Raw genomic sequence first — 17,937 nt, 5'->3', positions numbered from 1 at the left:
TGGTTCAATAGCATCCTGTCCTCGGAAGTCTCTGTGCCCCCTATCCATGGTTCAATAGCATCCTGTCCTCCGAAGTCTCTGTGCCCCCTATCCATGGTTCAATAGCATCCTGTCCTCGGAAGTCTCTGTGCCCCCTATCCGTGGTTCAATAGCAACCTGTCCTCGGAAGTCTCTGTGCCCCCTATCCATGGTTCAATAGCAACCTGTCCTCGGAAGTCTCTGTGCCCCCTATCAATGGTTCAATAGCGTCCTGTCCTCGGAAGTCTCTATGCCCCCTATCCGTGGTTCAATAGCATCCTGTCCTCGGAAGTCTCTGTGCCCCCTATCCATGGTTCAATAGCATCCTGTCCTCGGAAGTCTCTGTGCCCCCTATCCATGGTTCAATAGCATCCTGTCCTCGGAAGTCTCTGTGCCCCCTATCCATGGTTCAATAGCATCCTGTCCTTGGAAGTCTCTATGCCCCCTATCCGTGGTTCAATAGCATCCTGTCCTTGGAAGTCTCTGTGCCCCCTGAAAATATCTGTACTTCCAGTTTCCTGGTTGAACACCACGCATTCCCAGGAAATCCCTCATCCATGCATTAACAGCATCCTGACCCTGGAAATCCCTGCACCCTCCTTCTTGGTCCAGCTGCATCCTGTCCCTGGAAATGCCTGTGTCCCCCATCCATGGTACAGTAGCACTGCCTGCATTTTTTTTCCTCTTCTGCATACATTTATCTGGGAGTGAAGAGCAAACCCCGCACTTTATTGTATGGGGGGGGGGGGAGCAAGTGACTTACTCATCCTATAGTATAAAGAAGGCTTGGGTGCTGTCACCTGGGGAGGGTCTCCAGCACTGTGAAAACTCTGACCAGAGTGATTTGCCATCTATGGAGGGTCCTTTCTCCTCTCTCCAGCAAGTGAAGGGAAGGCGAGTACATGCAACATGTGGGGTTTCAGGGTGAACCTATTAATTTGCCACATTCTTGAGGAATCCACTGTGTTAATTAAAGCTCACAATCCAACATACATTAATAAAAGTTTATTAAATTTGCATTACATCAAAATGTAAGAGCGACAACGCCAAGTTTGAGTTATGTGGTTTGCGAGATAACGGTGTAACGGCCTCCAGGGTAAAGATTTAAGGCTTTGAATATTTGTATCAGCTAATGTACAGTATGTAACACCAATCACTCATATATGAATACATTACTAGTGCAGTGGTCTGTTTGTCACATGGGGGGTGTCGGTTGGACTAGGAAGTTGGGAATTACACTGTTTATTTCGGCACCCATCCACAGGCCCCATATAGTACGCTTCCATAAAGGAGCAGCACTGCAGGAATTTTCGGTCACACCACAGCCCCACTGCCTCGTTCTCTTTCTGTGGCCTGTTGGCGCAATTCCCATTCGTGTAAAAGTGCTGGCGGCCATCTTCGCAACACTTCTTCCTTTTTGCTGTAGGTGAAAAATTATCATTATTATTTGGCATTGATTGGCAACACTGAGATATTTTTGTTCATGAATGTTTCAATCGATCGGATTATCAGATTGCAGGAAACGGGTGCGATTTAGTTTATGAATGTAATAAGCAATCTTACCTTAACTCCTTCCCTCCTTCCCCAACAATCCCTTAAAGTGGTTGTAAAGGCCGAAGGTATTTTACCTTCGTGCATTCTATACATGAAGGTAAAAAAAACATCAGTGCCCAGCTGCCCCCTCAGCCCTCCTAATACTTACCTAAACCCAATCCCGATCCAGCGATGTACACAAGAACCGAGGCTCTCCCATGTTGCTCCCTCCTGATTGGCTAAAATGCAGCAGCAGGAGCCATTGACTCTCACTGCTGTCAATCACAGCCAGTGAGGCGGGAGTGGGGGGCGGGACTGAGCTGTCCTTTCTTATGGACACAGACAGCTGGCCCTTGAGTGAGCTATGGGGGCATTAGCCGGGGGGGGGGGGGGGGGCAAGGAGAGCATCAGGGCTGCCCTGTGCAAAACCGCTGCACAGAGCAGATAACTATATGTTTGTTTTCTTTTACCCTTGCAATCACTTTAAACATTTCTGTGTGCTGGGGGGCAGGAAGGATTGCCAATCATCTAAGGCAGGGATATGCAATTAGCGGACCTCCAGCTGTTGCAAAACTACAAGTCCCATCATGCCTCTGCCTCTGGGTGTCACGCTTGTGGCTGTCAGAGTCTTGCTATGCCTCATGGGACTTGTAGTTCTGCAACAGCTGGAGGTCCGCTAATTGCATATCCCTGATCTAAGTGATCACATGACCAGGAGCCAGTACTGCCAGATTCTGACCTTTAGTCTGGACAGAGAGTCTTTGTGCTGAGACATGCAGGGAGGGGGCGCTCTCAGCATGTAAACATCGGCCGCCCAGTGATGCGTGAGTGGGCCACATGTTCACGTTGTTTTGCTCTTGCACATACTGTATGTGTTGGGCGGTTGTAAAGGGGTTAACTGTCAATTAAAATCCAATATCCTGTGTGTCATATCGATTGAATGATTTGTCAACTATAGAATGATTATTCCAGTAAAGATTGATTGCAAAATAAATGAATCCTTTATTGAAGCTTGTACAGTCACCATAAAGGAGATTCTACAGAGATTGTACAATCATATTATAACATGTATGACCCTCCCCAATACCCCCACTTAGCTCGTACAATATGAGGGGGCACACTATGATGATAATAAACTGATTTGGTGTCAGACCTTCAGGTAAATCGCCACACCGGAGGAACATTGAGAAGAATTTACTAAGACTGGAGTAGACAGAATCTGGAGCAATTGTACATGGCAACCAACCAGCTTCTAGCTTTCATTTTCAAAGCCTAATTGAACAAAGTGAGGCTAGAAGCTGATTGGCTACTTTGTACAGCTGCCCCAGATTGTGCCTGCTCTAGTTTGACTAATGCCGCGTACACACGACCGGACTTTTTGACAGCAAAGGTCTGACGGAACGAGTCCGTCTGACAATTCGATGGTGTGTGGGCTCCATCGGACCTTTGCTTGCCAAAAATCCGGCGGACTTTAGAAATAGAACATGTTTTACATTTTTCCACCGGACCGAGAAATCCGCTTGTGTATATGCTAGTCCGACGGACAAAAACCGACGCTAGGGCAGCTATTGGCTACTGGCTATGAACTTCCTTATTCTAGTCCGGTCGTACGTCATCACGTTCAAATCCGTCTGACTTTGGTGTGATTGTGTGTGTGGCCAAGTCCGTTCATTCGGAAAGTCCGTCGGAAAGACCGTCGGAACTAGTCCCTCGAAAAGTCCGGTCGTGTGTACGCGGCATAACTGTCCCGATTCAGTTATATCATGAAGGGAACACATCAATGTGTTTGGAATATTACCTGGGGTATCATCAGGTGTAGTTTGGGATTCGCTGTTCTCCGCTGTCACATTCAACTTGTCTGCTTCATTCTCTTTGGGTAATTCTTCTGCTGCATTCTGTAATAAACATTATAGCTGAACTCCAGGAAAATATATATATATATAAAAAAAAACAATTTAATCACCAATGTAGTGGAATTCCTCTTTACCAACTTTGTTCAGCAGTGGGTGCAACAATCCTCTGTGCCCCCACAACCCCCAGGACTCCTGCACACACCCAAGGGATATAAATACCCCCGTTGGGTGCTCAGAGAGGTTGTGCCAGGTGGGAGAGCAGTGACTGAGGATGTTACCTGCCACCAGGTGAGGTCCTCCTTCATTGTTCTCGGCTAACGGGCCCCAGATTAGGGCACAAGCTTCATGCAGCTTCATCTTAAAGTGTTTGTTAACCCATACATAACAACCACTGCCAGCCCCTCTATTGTAGGCAGGCATAGCACACTGCATTAGTCTTTTATAAAAATGAGGCTTGTAATTACCGATTTAAAACGATCTTCAGGCCGGTGTCCTATCATATAATGTCCCCCATCGGATAGTGTCCGCTGTGTACTGCGCTTGCGCAGTACACAGGACACACAGATTCCGAAAATAGCCGAAGATGAACGGCGCCTGCGCCGTGGGTCCAGGTTCTAGCCCCACCACCCAAGTGGACATAGAGTTGGAATAAAAAGAGCCGAGCGCAGCGAGGCTGAGCCCGAAGCGTAGCGAGCGGCCCTCTAATTTTGCCAGCCCTATGTCCGCTTGGATGGTGGGGCTACCACCTCCACACACGGCGCAGGCGCCGTTCATCTTCGGAGATTTTCCAAAGCTTCTTCTGCTCTGTACTGCGCAAGCGCTGCGCATGCGCAGTAGGGGGCGGACAGTATCCGATGGCAGGACACTATATGCCAGAACACCGGTCAAGTGACTCGCGGCCGCTGTACACCTCCAGTACATGGCTTCTGCAGGAGGGGCCGAGATCTCCCTCTGACGTCAGCTGGGGAGGTCACATGGCCACTCAGCCTCTCCTGCAGTAGCCCTGGAAACCGGCCAAGAGTCACGTGACCGACCTGCAGATCACGCTAAATCTGTAATTACAAGCCTCGTTTTTAGACTAATACAGTGTGCTATATCAATCTATAATAGAGGGGCTGGCAAGGACAATTTAGAATTTTTTATTTTTACTTATAGCGGCTGGGGGGAGACAGGGACACAGACACAGAGCTGATAGGTGGGGTGAGTGGGAGAGAGGAGGGCTGGGAGCAGTGCTGGTTTTAGTGGTCAGTGTAGAGAGGGGGATACAGGAAGTGGCAGGTTCAGACAGGTATTTTTTACAGTTTAGAGTGGGGCAGATTACATGGCACAAACATTGTGCTGTTTAATCTGCTTTAAAGGACCAGGATCTCTACTTTTTGGGGGGTTAACAAAAAACTTTAAGCCCCAGTCACTGTGGTGGGCTCTATGCTAGCTGACCCTGGAATACTGTCTTTCCAGTGGAGTGGCCCTGTATCTTCAGCCACCTACTTGTTCACCTTTTTCTGGGACTTCTGCTGCTACCTGGACATCCAGAGCAGAAACTCCTCCTGCCGCCCTTCTGTGGAGCCTGTAGGAAGATCCCTGCGGTTGTCCTCCTGGGCTACCAGCTCTCTTTATTTTCACCAGACTGAATGTAGTTTTACTAGCGACCTCTTCTTATATGCTATTCCTTTAACTACTGTAATGCCCTGTACACACAATAAAATTTTCTGACAAGAAATGTTGGATGTGAGCTTGTTGTCGGTAAGTCCAACCGTGTGTATGCTCCATAGAACATTTGTTGCCGGAATTTCCACCAACAAATGTTTTTAGAGCAAGTTCTCAAATTTTCTGACAACAACACTTGTCAGAAATTCCGATCGTGTGTATACAATTCTGATGCGCGAAATTCCACGCACGCTCAGAATCAAGCAGAAGAGCCGCACTGGCTATGGAACTTCATTTTTCTTGGCTTGTCGTGCGTGTTGTACATCACCGCGTTCTTGACATTCGGAATTTCCGACAACATTTGTATGACTGTGTGTATGCAAGACAAGTTTGAGCCAACATCCTTTTCGGAAAAAAATCCACGGTTTTGTTGTCGGAGAATCCTATTGCGCGTACGAGGCGTTATTCTGTATTGTGAAGCCACCTAGTGGCCGTTGTGTGAGCTCCCCCAAGCAGCTCTGTACTATGATACTTGGACCGCCTGTCAGGCTCGGTTCACATAGGTGCGATGCAGGAACGCTGCAAATCCACTGCAGGTTCCTTGCCTTATGCAAACCGCTGGGAGGGTCAATACAAAGTTAATGACACCCCCAGATCGGTTCACATATCGCAGTGCGAACTGTCAATTCAGACATGAATCGGTTTGCATGGGTGTGAACACCCATGCGATCCAATTCTGGTGTGGACCAAAAAAAGGGTCCTGAACAACTTTGGTCTGAATGTGATGCCAATTCAGCTACTATCTGTATAGCTGAAATCATATCGCATGTGATTTGCATGGCAGTGCGGTACGAATCACATGCGAGGTCGCACGGCGCACCAATGTGAACAAAGCTTTATACTTTGTTTTATGCTTGTTACATACCTCTGTACTGGGAAGTCGGCAACTAGGCTGTTTATTTCGGCACCCATCCACAGGCCCCATATAGTACGCTTCCATAAAAGAGCAGCACTCCAGAAATTTTCGGTCACACCACAGCCCCACTGCCTCGTTCTCTTTCTGCAGCCTGTTGGCACAATTCCCATTTGTGTAAAAGTGCTGGCGGCCATCTTCACAACACTTTCTCCTTCTTGCTATAAACTGCAGGATATGCGTGGGAGTCGTAGCGTTAACGGTCACGGTGTCTCCTCCCGTAGCTTGTAAGAAGTAAAACCAGAATAATTAATTGTTTTGTCACTTACATGGAATAATTACTGGTTTATGGCACACACATTACAACGTGACTGTATAACCTTCTTCAGATTTACCCGTGACAATTGCCTGCCAGTAGGTCCTCAATCACATCATTGTTGGTAAATCTAAGCCCTTGTACACACGGTCGGAAAGTCAGATGGAAAATGTCCGATCGGACCGTGTTGTCAAATAATCCCACAGTGTGTGGGCTCCATCGTACTGTTTCCGTCAGAACATCCGACGGACAAAGTTGGAGAGCTGGGCTATAAAATTTTCCCACAACATGATCCGATCGGACTTTGTCTGATTGTGTGTAGAGAATTCCGATCGGACAAAATGCCACGCATGCTCAGATCAAATTACAAGACCAAAGCTATTGGCTACTAGCCTGAACGTAGTCCCATCGTAACGAATGAACATCATCAAGTTCCGATCGATCGGATTTTCCGACAACTGTGTCCTACCGTGTGTACGCAACACCAGTTTCGGACAAAATCCGTCGGAAAAAATCAGACGGATTTTGTTGTCGGAATGTCCAACCGTGTGTACAAGGGCTAACGCTCACCATACTTCGTTATACAATCTGACCACACAATCTTTCTACAATCAACCTTTAGATTTATCAAAACTATGTAATATGAGGACCTATCTGAACTATCCAATCATTTCTTATCCAGTCATGCGGGCCCATGCACTACACACTCGTTGGTATTCCTACAGACTATAACATGTATGGTGAGCCTAATGGTGGGCACACCGTCTGATTTTATTAACTGATTGATGTGTGATTCCATCAAAATGATCAAATCTGCAAAAAAAATTTGATTAGCCATAGTTTCCCTTCCGATCGATGTAGACTGGATTCGATCAGGATCAGAGTAGATTGCACATAGTGGAAAATTCTTGACCATTTGGCATTGATTGGCAGCACTGAGATACTTTGTTCGTGAATATGATTGTAATTCAATTGATCAGATTATGAGATTACATGGTGGAAACAGAGGTGTGATTGATAGATTATGATCCTAAGTAGCAATCTTATCCTAACACCTTCCCACCTGCCCCCGGTGTCCCTTTATAGTTCTGAATGCCCTTGGGGGGGTGGGAAGGATTGGTGATTAAGTGACCCCTGTCACAGGGGTCACATGGTTGGAAGATGGTTGGCTACTGATCTTTAGTCCGCACCTTATGGGAAATTTCATATTTCCTTATTAACCGCTTGCTTACTGGGCACTTAAACCCCCCTCCTGCCCAGACCAATTTTCAGCTTTCAGCGCTGATGCACTTTGAATGACAATTGCGCGGTCATACGACACTGTACCCAAATGACATTTTTATCATTTTTTTCCCACAAATAGAGCTTTCTTTTGGTGGTATTTAATTACAGCTGGGAGTTTTATTTTTTGCTAAATAAACAAAAAAAGATGCTAAATAAAAAATAAAATAAAATTATGTTTCATAGTTTGTTATAAAATTTTGCAAATAGGTCATTTTTCTCCTTCATTGAAATGCACTGATAGGCTGCACTGGTGGGCACTGATAGGCTGCACTGATAGGCACAGTTAAGGCGGCACTAATAGGCACAGATAAGGTGGCACCGATAGGCACAGATAAGGCAGTACTGATGGGCACAGATAAGGCGGCACTGATGGGCAAAGATGGGCACAGATAAGATGGCACTGATGGGTGGCACGGATGGGTGGCACTAAGGGGCACTGATAGGTACCACTGATAGATGGGACTGATGGGCACTGATAGGTGGCTCTGATAGGTGGCACTGATGGGCGGCACTGATGGGCACTGGTAGATGACACTGATGGGCACGGATATGTGGCACTGGGGTGCAGCACTGTTGAGGCAGATTGTGGGCACTGATGGGTGGCACTATGGGTACTGATGGGGGGCATTTTTTTATTATGTAGGTGGCACTGGCAGGGGGCAGGTGGGCACTGATAAGCTGGCCGTAATCGGGACGCCGGTGTTCGCCCTTTTTTTTTCTCCTCACGCTGTCAGCGTGAGGAGGAAAAATAGCAGATTACCGGCTCTGTTGTGTCACATGATCAGCTGTCATTGGCTGACAGCTGATCATGTGGAAAGGGGTTTGGGATCGATCCCTTGCTCCGATCCGTGATCAGGCGAGTCTCATAGACTCGCTGATCAGGGGGCGCGCAGGCCGCTCGTGCACGGGACGACGTCAATAGACGTAGTCCCGGCAAAGCAGGTCCGCGCTGTAGCCGTCATTCGGCTATAGCGCGGATCTCTAGTGGTTAAAGTTGTCTCACAATATCTAAAGCCTCCAATATTCTGGTTACCTTCTTTTTTTTTTTCAAGAATAATATCCTGGTTACCTTAGCTGACTTCATACTAAAGGAAAGTATTGCAAACTGACCAAGTCCTTAAAAGGTCATATTGCTTGCAAGGGGAGTTGGCCATTTCCTTACACACAAGTCATATATACTACAGCTATAACTTGGGATATTCAGTCTCTACCAGGGTGAGCGGTGAGCATGCCCCTGGGTCCAATCATCTGTGTCACGCCGCATGAAAGCAAGAGAGACTCTGTGGTGAAACAGCATCTTCAGTTAAGTATTCTTGTTATATTCTCTAATATTATTACATTTTGTTATCTGTATCTATCATCACTTGATTAAATGTTATACCTACAAGTGCTTGTGTTATCCATTTTTGTTAATCTCAAATACAACCCCAAAAACGTCAACGTATCAATGTAACTGTGATAAAACAGCACCGAGAGCTGTCATCGACAGCTCAGACTTGTGTCCGAGCTAGGACTTTGTACAGCTGTCCCAGATTGTGCCTGCTCTAGTTTGACTAACTGTCCCGATTCAGTTATATCATGAAGGGAACACATCAATGTGTTTGGAATATTACCTGGGGTATCATCAGGTGTAGTTTGGGATTCGCTGTTCTCCGCTGTCACATTCAACTTGTCTGCTTCATTCTCTTTGGGTAATTCTTCTGCTACATTCTGTAATAAACATTATAGCTGAACTCCAGGAAAATATATATATATAAAAAAAACAATTTAATCACCAATGTAGTGGAATTCCTCTTTACCAACTTTGTTCAGCAGTGGGTGCAACAATCCTCTGTGCCCACAGGACTCCTGCACACACCCAAGGGATATAAATACCCCCGTTGGGTGCTCAGAGAGGTTGTGCCTTGTGGGAGAGCAGTGACTGAGGATGTTAGCTGCCACCAGGTGAGGTCCTCCTTCATTGTTCTCGGCTAACGGGCCCCAGATTAGGGCACAAGCTTCGTGCAGCTTCATCGGAATTTCCGTCAACAAATGTTTGAGAGCAAGTTCTCAAATTTTTCGACAACAACGCTTCTTATCGAAAATTCCGATCGTGTGTATACAATTCTGATGCACAAAACTCCACGCATGCTCAGAATCAAGCAGAAGAGCCGCACTGGCTATGGAACTTAATTTTTCTTGGCTCGTCATGCGTGTTGTACGCCACCGCGTTCTTGACGTTCGGAATTTCCGACAACATTTGTATGACCGTGTGTATGCAAGACAAGTTTGAGCCAACATCCCTCGGATAAAAAATCCACGGTTTTGTTGTCGGAAAATCCTATTGCGCGTACGAGGCATTATTCTGTATTGTGAAGCCACCTAGTGGCCGTTGTGTGAGCTCCCCCAAGCAGCTCTGTACTATGATACTTGCACCGCCTGTCAGGCTCGGTTCACATAGGTGTGATGCAGGAACGCTGCAAATCCACTGCGGGTTCCTTGCCTTATGCAAACCGCTGGGAGGGTCAATACAAAGTTAATGAATAAAATAGGCCTTCGCGCTACTATTTGCAGGTGAAAAATATGAATAAAAAACAGGGTAATAATATACCTCATATATGAAATCAATATGCGAATAAAGTACGTTAAACAAAAAATAATAAAATGAATAAGTGCACATGCAAATATCGCAATAAAGTGCTAAAAACTATTCGATATAATCTGAATCAATTGCGGTCCATATATATATATATATATATATATATATATATATATATATATATATATATATATATATCTGTGGACATCGAAAATCACGCTATATCAAAATCACGCTATTCGATATACTTTGAACTAACTGTAGTCTATATAGCGATATAGTGTTTTTTCGTTATCGAATACAGTTGTTAATATCGAAAATTATTGATTCGATAAGCTCTGAATCAACTGTCGCTTATCATTATAATGTTTTTTTCGCCGAGATTACTAAGATGGCGGAACCTATACTTCCGGTTCGTATTCGTTTTCCTGAATAACCATGACTAAGATGGCCGAGATGGCACTTCCTGTTATGATGTATTTAAGGAATTAGATAGCGGCCAATCACAATCCCCTGAAGAAGTCACGTGATTGACACAACGCGTAGGGAGTGGCCGTGACGTCGTACCGGAAGTGAAGTAGGACTGGCGGAAAACGCCAGGACACCATTTTACTTTGTGTGCTGTTTTATTGTTTAAGATGTGAGAGTCTGATTTATATTTTTTATTGATTAAACTTTATATTTTTACTAAATACTACACTATCAGAGCCTTTTCCCTTTCTCCATGTTAATATTTTTTTGAGCTACATACTCCTGTGGAAACCACCACCTGCAGTTACAAGACAGTCGGCACAGGGATACATGGCCCCCTTGTGGCCCAGTGTGGAGAATATTGTTCCCTAGTCAACCGTAACTGAGGACCCCCTGGTGGCTATTAACAAGAATGGAGGTTGTTTGCTTTGCTTGATGTGCCTACTTTTCTGCAATTGGAGGTGAGAGTTCTGGGAGCCCTTATGCCGCGTACACACGAGCGGACTTTTCAACATCCAAAGTCCGAAGGACTGAGTCCGTCAGACTATCCGATCGTGTGTGGGCTGCAACGGACTTTTGACTCGCCAAAGTCCGAAGGACTTTAGAATATGGAACATGCTTCAAATTTTTCCGAAGGAACTCCGCCGGACCCGGTCCCTTCGAAAAATCCGCTCGTGTGTATGCTATTCCGACGGACTAAAACCGACGCTAGGGCAGCTATTGGCTACTGGCTATGAACTTCCTTATTCGAATCCAGTCGTACGTCATCACGTTCGAATCCGTCGGAGTTTAGTGTGATTGTGTGTGGCCAAGTCCGCTCAGCCGAAAAGTCTGTCAGAACTCCGTCGGAATTCCAGCAGAACTCCGACGGAACTCCTTCGGAAGTCTGTCGGACATAAGTCCTCTCGTGTGTACAGGGCTTTAGTCTCCTGTTTTTTAGAAGTACCTTTTACCTGCTGTTTTTCTAAAGAACTGTTTTGAATACTTCTGGCGCCATTGAACAAGATTTTGATATCTATTATATGGACTTTATTTTATGCCTGCTTTCTATATATTTAACAATATATATTATTATTTTTTTTAGCACGTAGCACTTTATGTATGATTATAGTGGATTTGCGCAGGACCATTTTCTACTGTTATTAATACAAAGTTAACGACACCCCCAGATCGGTTCACATATCGCAGTGCGAACTGTCAATTCAGACATGAATCGGTTTGCATGGGTGTGAACACCCATGCGATCCAATTCTGGTGTGGACCAAAAAAAGGGTCCTGAACAACTTTGGTCTGAATGTGATGCCAATTCAGCTATTATCTGTATAGCTGATATCACATTGCAAGGATATCCCATGTGATTTGCACGGCAGTGCGGTACGAATCACATGCGAGGTCGCACGGCGCACCAATGTGAACAAAGCTTTATACTTTGTTTTATGCTTGTTACATACCTCTGTACTGGGAAGTCGGCAACTAGGCTGTTTATTTCGGCACCCATCCGCAGGCCCCATATAGTACGCTTCCATAAAAGAGCAGCACTCCAGAAATTTTCGGTCACACCACAGCCCCACTGCCTCGTTCTCTTTCTGCGGCCTGTTGGCGCAATTCCCATTCGCGTAAAAGTGTTGGCGGCCATCTTCACAACACTTTCTCCTTCTCGCTATAAACTCCGGGTTATCTGTGGGAGTCATAGCGTTAGTGGTCACGTTGTCTCCACCCATAGCTTGTAAGAAGTAAAACCAGAATAATTAATTGTTTTGACACTTACATGGAATAATTACTGGTTTATGGCACACACATTACAACGTGACTGTATAACCTTCTTCAGATTTACCCGTGACAATTGCCTGCCAGTAGGTCCTCAATCACATCATTGTTGGTAAATCTAATGCCACGTACACACGATCAAAAAATCCGGTGGAAAAGTCCGCCTGACAATCCCCCCGTGTGTGGGCTCCGGCTGACTTTTTTTTTACCCAAAAGTCCGGCGGACTTAGAAAGTAGTTTTGCACAATATGGCCGTGTGTGTGCTAGTCCGCCATACTTTTGAAATGATCGGACTTTTCCCGCACGGAGAAAAGTCCGTTCATTTTGAGCACGGCTCCAGGTAGCCGGGACTAGCGAAGGAAGCGTCGCTGGCCCCCTCACCTGGTATGGACTTAAAGGGGAAGCCCTACGCCGAAAAAACGGCGTGGGGGCCCCCCCAGGTCCATATCAGACTCTTATCCGAGCACGCTACGCCCATTATGATGTCACAGTCCCAGCATCCTCTGGGACTGTGACATTATAATGGGCGGGGACATCACCCGGCGATGTCCCTATATAAGTCGCCGCACGCCTCGTCCCTGTCATTGTGGCTAGAGACAGCGACGAGTCAACAGCTCAAGAAGAGAAGAACAAAAGGCGGCGAAGACATCGGCGATAGAAGACCGGGCCACCGCTTGTAAAAGAGCTAGAAGTAGGCACGGAGGCCCGGCAAGAAGAACCGAAGAGGGGGGCAAGACCCCCGAAGTCGGAAGAAGACTCCCGGACGGCGGCGAAGAAGAAAGCCAGGCTTCTCCGCTAGTAAAAGAGCTAGCAAAAAGAGCAGAAGATAGCGGAGGAGTCTGGCGAGAAGACCCCCAGGTGACGGCGCCAGCGACGTGTCAATCTCACCGCTGAAAGCGGCGCCATTGACTTCGTTCACTAGTCCCGGCTACCTGGAGTCGCGCTCAAAATGAACGGACTTTCCTCCGTGTGTGTGGGCAAGTCCGTTCATTTCAAAAGTACGGCGGATAGTCCGGCGGACTATGTCGCCGGACCGAGTCCGCCGGAAAAGTCCCGTGTGTGGGCAGGTCTGCTTGTGCGGGCAGTCCGGCGGTTTGTCCGCCTGATAGTCTGATCGTGTGTACATGGCATAACAGTGGTCACATGGTTGGAAGCCAGTCCCGCCGGCTGCTGATCTTTAGTCTGGTCCAAAAGCTGTTTTTGACAGCTCAGAGCATATACTGTGAGTGCCCAGAAACATATATGTTCAAGATATGGGCTTTAAGAGCCACCTTTTTTGCTGCAGCACATATGTGTTGGGCAATTGCAAAGGGTTTAACTAGTGATTGAAATCCACTATCCTTAGTGTTGCATATCAATCAAATAGGTTGTCAAGTATAGACTGATTTTTCCAGTAGAGATAAATCTCAGAATAAAACATTTATCAAAGCGTTTACAGCCACCATAAAGGAGAATCTACAGAGATTGTATAATCAGATTATAACATGTATGACTCTCTCCAATACCCCACACTTAACTCGTATAATAAGAGGAGGCACTCTATGATGACAATAAATTGATTTGGTGTCAGACCTTGAGCCTAGGTTTGCATTGGTGCGATTTGGCATGCCAAATTGGCAGGTATTGACGGCAATGGCACCGTTTGATTCCCAAAAGTAATCCCGTATTGACGTCTGTGCAGGAACCCGCACATATGTCTCTGAAATCGCTCCCGAAGTCGGATTGACATGCGGGTATGAAGCTGAACTCGCACGATTTCAATCCCCTGTCAGTGTGAACCCAGACTCAGGTAAATCACCACACTGGAGAATTTACTAAGACTGGAGCTGACAGAATCTGGAACAATTGTACATGGCAACCAATCAGCTTCTAGCTTTTATTTTCAAAGTCTAATTGAAAAAGCTGAGGCTAGAAGTTGATTGTTTACTTTTGTAAAACTGTTCCAGATTGTGCCTGCTCCAGTTTGACTAATTCCCACCCCCCCGCCTGCCCCCCCTTTCGGTGTTATCATGAAGGGAACATATCAATGTGTTTGGAATATTACCTGGTGAAGCGGCAAGTTTCGTTTGGGATTCGCGGGGGTCCACCTCTGTCACTTCGTCAGAGTGACCCGACTTTTCTGCTTCATTCTCTCTGGGCGCATTTTCTGATATAGTCTGTAATAAACATTAAAGCTGAACTCCAGGAAAATATAAAAAAAAACAAATACAGTTATATATCCTTTAGGCTGGGTTCACACTATTGTGACTTGGATTTGGGTTTCTCCGCATCCAATTAGCATAGCAGGAGATTGTGACTGGTTCTCTATGGTGCCGGTTCACACATCTCTGGAGCGGCTCCGGTGCGTCTTTTGGTCCGTTGCAGGTCCAAATGAAGCCAAACATTCAGGATGAAATCGGACTGGTGAATGGAGACGCACTGGACCCCCTGCTGGGAGCCGCTCCGTGCTCTAGTGTGAGCAATGAAATATCTTTTTCCATATCACTAATGTAGGGGAATTCCTCTTTAGCAACTTTGTTCAGCAGTGGGTGCAACCCTCTTTATTTCCTTTTAGCGCGATACACTTGACTCCCGCAGCCCCCAGAACTCCTGGACACATGCACATGGGATATGAATTCCACTGTTTACCACCCTTGGGTGCTCAGAGAGGTTGTGCCAGATGGGAAAGCAGTAACTGGGGATGTTACATGCCACCAGATGGGGTTCTTCCTTCATTGTTCCTGGCTAGCGGGCTCCCAAATTAGGCTGCAAGCTTCATGCAGCTTCATTTTAAGCCCCAGTCGCTATGGTGGGCTCTATACTAGCTGACCCTGGAATACTGTCTTTCCAGTGGGGGGGGGGGGTCCTGTATCTTCAGCCACCTTCTTCTTCAGCCTTCTCTGGGAAATCTGTTGCTACCTGGACATCTGAACCAAAGACTCCTCCTGCCTCCCCTCTGTGGAACCTGTAGGGAGATGCCTGTGGTCGCCCCAATTGGGGTACCAGCTACAGCCAGCCTCCTTGTGAGAGAGGAGTCCTTCCCATGTGGATCCCTTGTGACCTTTGCCTAACGATCCACAAGTATCTGAACTAGGTCCACACACACATGCAGGTTGGGAACTGGTATATAATTGCACTGGTTTACAACCCGCAGACAAAATATGCTTCTCTTTAGCAGACACCAGGCATGTACTGGCCATCGGGACTACTGGGAGTTTCCCGGTGGGCCGATGGCTCAGTAAGCCACTCTGATGTAAGGGGGCTGGTGATGGGACACTGATGTAAGGGGGCTGCTCATGGGACACTCTGATGTAAGGGGGCTGCTGATGGGACTCTCTGATGTAAGGGGGCTGCTGATGGGACACTCTGATGTAAGGGGGCTGCTGATGGGACACTCTGATGTAAGTGGGTGCTGATGGGACACTCTGATGTAAGTGGGTGCTGATGGGACACTCTGATGTAAGTGGGTGCTGATGGGACACTCTGATGTAAGGGGGCTGCTCATGGGACACTCTGATGTAAGTGGGTGCTGATGGGACACTCTGATGTAAGGGGGCTGCTGATGGGACACTCTGATGTAAGGGGGCTGCTCGTGGGACACTCTGATGTAAGTGGGTGCTGATGGGACACTCTGATGTAAGGGGGCTGCTGATGGGACACTGATGTAAGGGGGCTGCTCGTGGGACACTCTGATGTAAGTGGGTGCTGATGGGACACTCTGATGTAAGGGGGCTGCTGATGGGACACTGATGTAAGGGGGCTGCTCGTGGGACACTCTGATGTAAGTGGGTGCTGATGGGACACTCTGATGTAAGGGGGCTGCTGATGGGACACTCTGATGTAAGGGGGCTGGTGATGGGACACTCTGATGTAAGGGGGCTGCTGATGGGACACTCTGATGTAAGGGGGCTGCTGATGGGACACTCTGATGTAAGGGGGCTGCTGATGGGACACTCTGATGTAAGTGGGTGCTGATGGGACACTCTGATGTAAGTAGGTGCTGATGGGACACTCTGATGTAAGGGGGCTGCTCATGGGACACTCTGATGTAAGGGGGCTGCTGATGGGACTCTCTGATGTAAGGGGGCTGCTGATGGGACACTCTGATGTAAGTGGGTGCTGATGGGACACTCTGATGTAAGTGGGTGCTGATGGGACACTCTGATGTAAGGGGGCTGCTGATGGGACACTCTGATGTAAGGGGGCTGGTGATGGGACACTCTGATGTAAGGGGGCTGCTGATGGGACACTCTGATGTAAGTGGGCTGCTGATGGGACACTCTGATGTAAGGGGGCTGCTGATGGGACTCTCTGATGTAAGGGGGCTGCTGATGGGACACTCTGATGTAAGTGGGTGCTGATGGGACACTCTGATGTAAGGGGGCTGCTCATGGGACACTCTGATGTAAGGGGGCTGCTAATGGGACTCTCTGATGTAAGGGGGCTGCTGATGGGACACTCTGATGTAAGGGGGCTGCTGATGGGACACTCTGATTTAAGGGGGGTGCTGATGGGACACTCTGATGTAAGGGGGTGCTGATGGGACACTCTGATGTAAGGGGGTGCTGATGGGACACTCTGATGTAAGGGGGTGCTGATGGGACACTCTGATGTAAGGGGGCTGGTGATGGGACACTCTCATGTAAGGGGTGCTGACTCAAAATGTAAGTGGGCCGGTCTGGATGAAGTCCAGGGCCAAATTTCTGTCCCAGTCCAGCCCTGGCAGACACGTGGGGGGTACCATTATTCTTATTAATGGCACCCTCACACATCAGAAAACATCGCATTTTTGGTTGCGGAAACCATACTTTACCTGACCATTGCATAATATTGTGTAAATACAGTCATACGGTTGCAAAAAATTGTGAATTTATTACAAGAAGACCTTTACAGGCGTAACCATAGTTACCGTCGGAGGCAGTGATTCTTGGTCCTGCTTGGCTGTTTCGCCGGTCGGTGAGGTGTTCCTGTAAAATGCAAGCATAACAGTTTCTAATCAGAGAGAATGGTGGGATTGTATCACATCCTTTTCCAGCTCAGCAGCCAACTGTCCCTGGAAATGCAAATATCTCTGCTTCATCGGAGACTGATACATCGGCTAGAAAGTGTCACTTACACAGACTCTTGGCAGCAGATGATTCCACAAAGCAGGAATAAAACGGAAAACCGCAGGAGAATCATGGCCGATCAAAAAGAGCGTTCGAGAAGATGTAAGAAGAGGTGGAAAGCTTCATATTTATACAGAAGAACTTTGGATGGCAGCCACCATCTATCTTCTGACATAATTGTTTTCGGGAATGTCCCGGCAATTGGGTTTTGTACTTTCTTGTTTACGCTGTGCTTTGTATTTGTTACATGTACCCTAGGAACATAGTCAGGGTGAAAAAAGAGAAAAAGTCCTTGGCACGATCCACACCGGGGTAATGACCACAAGAGCAAAAAACAAATATAACATTAATGCTTTAACCTGGAATTCCCGACATGCAGGCAGGATACGGGCCAAATCCAACAAAATTCGGAGATTGGCAAGAGAAGAACTACAGAGCCTTGAAAAAGTATTCATAACCCTTGAAATTTT

General features: G+C 47.0%; 1 protein-coding gene across 2 annotated transcripts; it reads right to left on the bottom strand.

Moving 5' to 3' along the window:
* Positions 1–1,008: 1,008 nt before the first annotated feature.
* On the bottom strand, positions 1,009–17,594 carry LOC143960058 (uncharacterized). Of its 2 annotated transcripts, none has more exons than XM_077468339.1 (8): positions 17,476–17,594; positions 17,269–17,326; positions 14,425–14,536; positions 12,065–12,336; positions 9,178–9,274; positions 5,977–6,248; positions 3,350–3,446; positions 1,009–1,438 (listed from the first exon to the last, which is right to left on the bottom strand). In XM_077468339.1, the coding sequence occupies exons 1-8, from the start codon at positions 17,538–17,540 to the stop codon at positions 1,194–1,196; spliced, it is 1,218 nt and encodes a 405-aa protein (XP_077324465.1). In that variant the 5' UTR covers positions 17,541–17,594; the 3' UTR covers positions 1,009–1,193. The 2 variants fall into 2 exon arrangements, with proteins under 2 accessions (XP_077324465.1, XP_077324473.1); XM_077468347.1 differs by having other exon boundaries at positions 12,065–12,291.
* Between the last annotated feature and the right edge of the window lie 343 nt (positions 17,595–17,937).

This window comes from Lithobates pipiens, unplaced genomic scaffold (assembly GCF_037356315.1).
Source record: "Lithobates pipiens isolate NorthernLeopardFrog02 unplaced genomic scaffold, aLitPip1_a1.2 Scaffold_11, whole genome shotgun sequence".
Classification (NCBI taxonomy): domain Eukaryota; kingdom Metazoa; phylum Chordata; class Amphibia; order Anura; family Ranidae; genus Lithobates; species Lithobates pipiens.
This window is presented reverse-complemented; position numbering and strand designations above follow the sequence as displayed.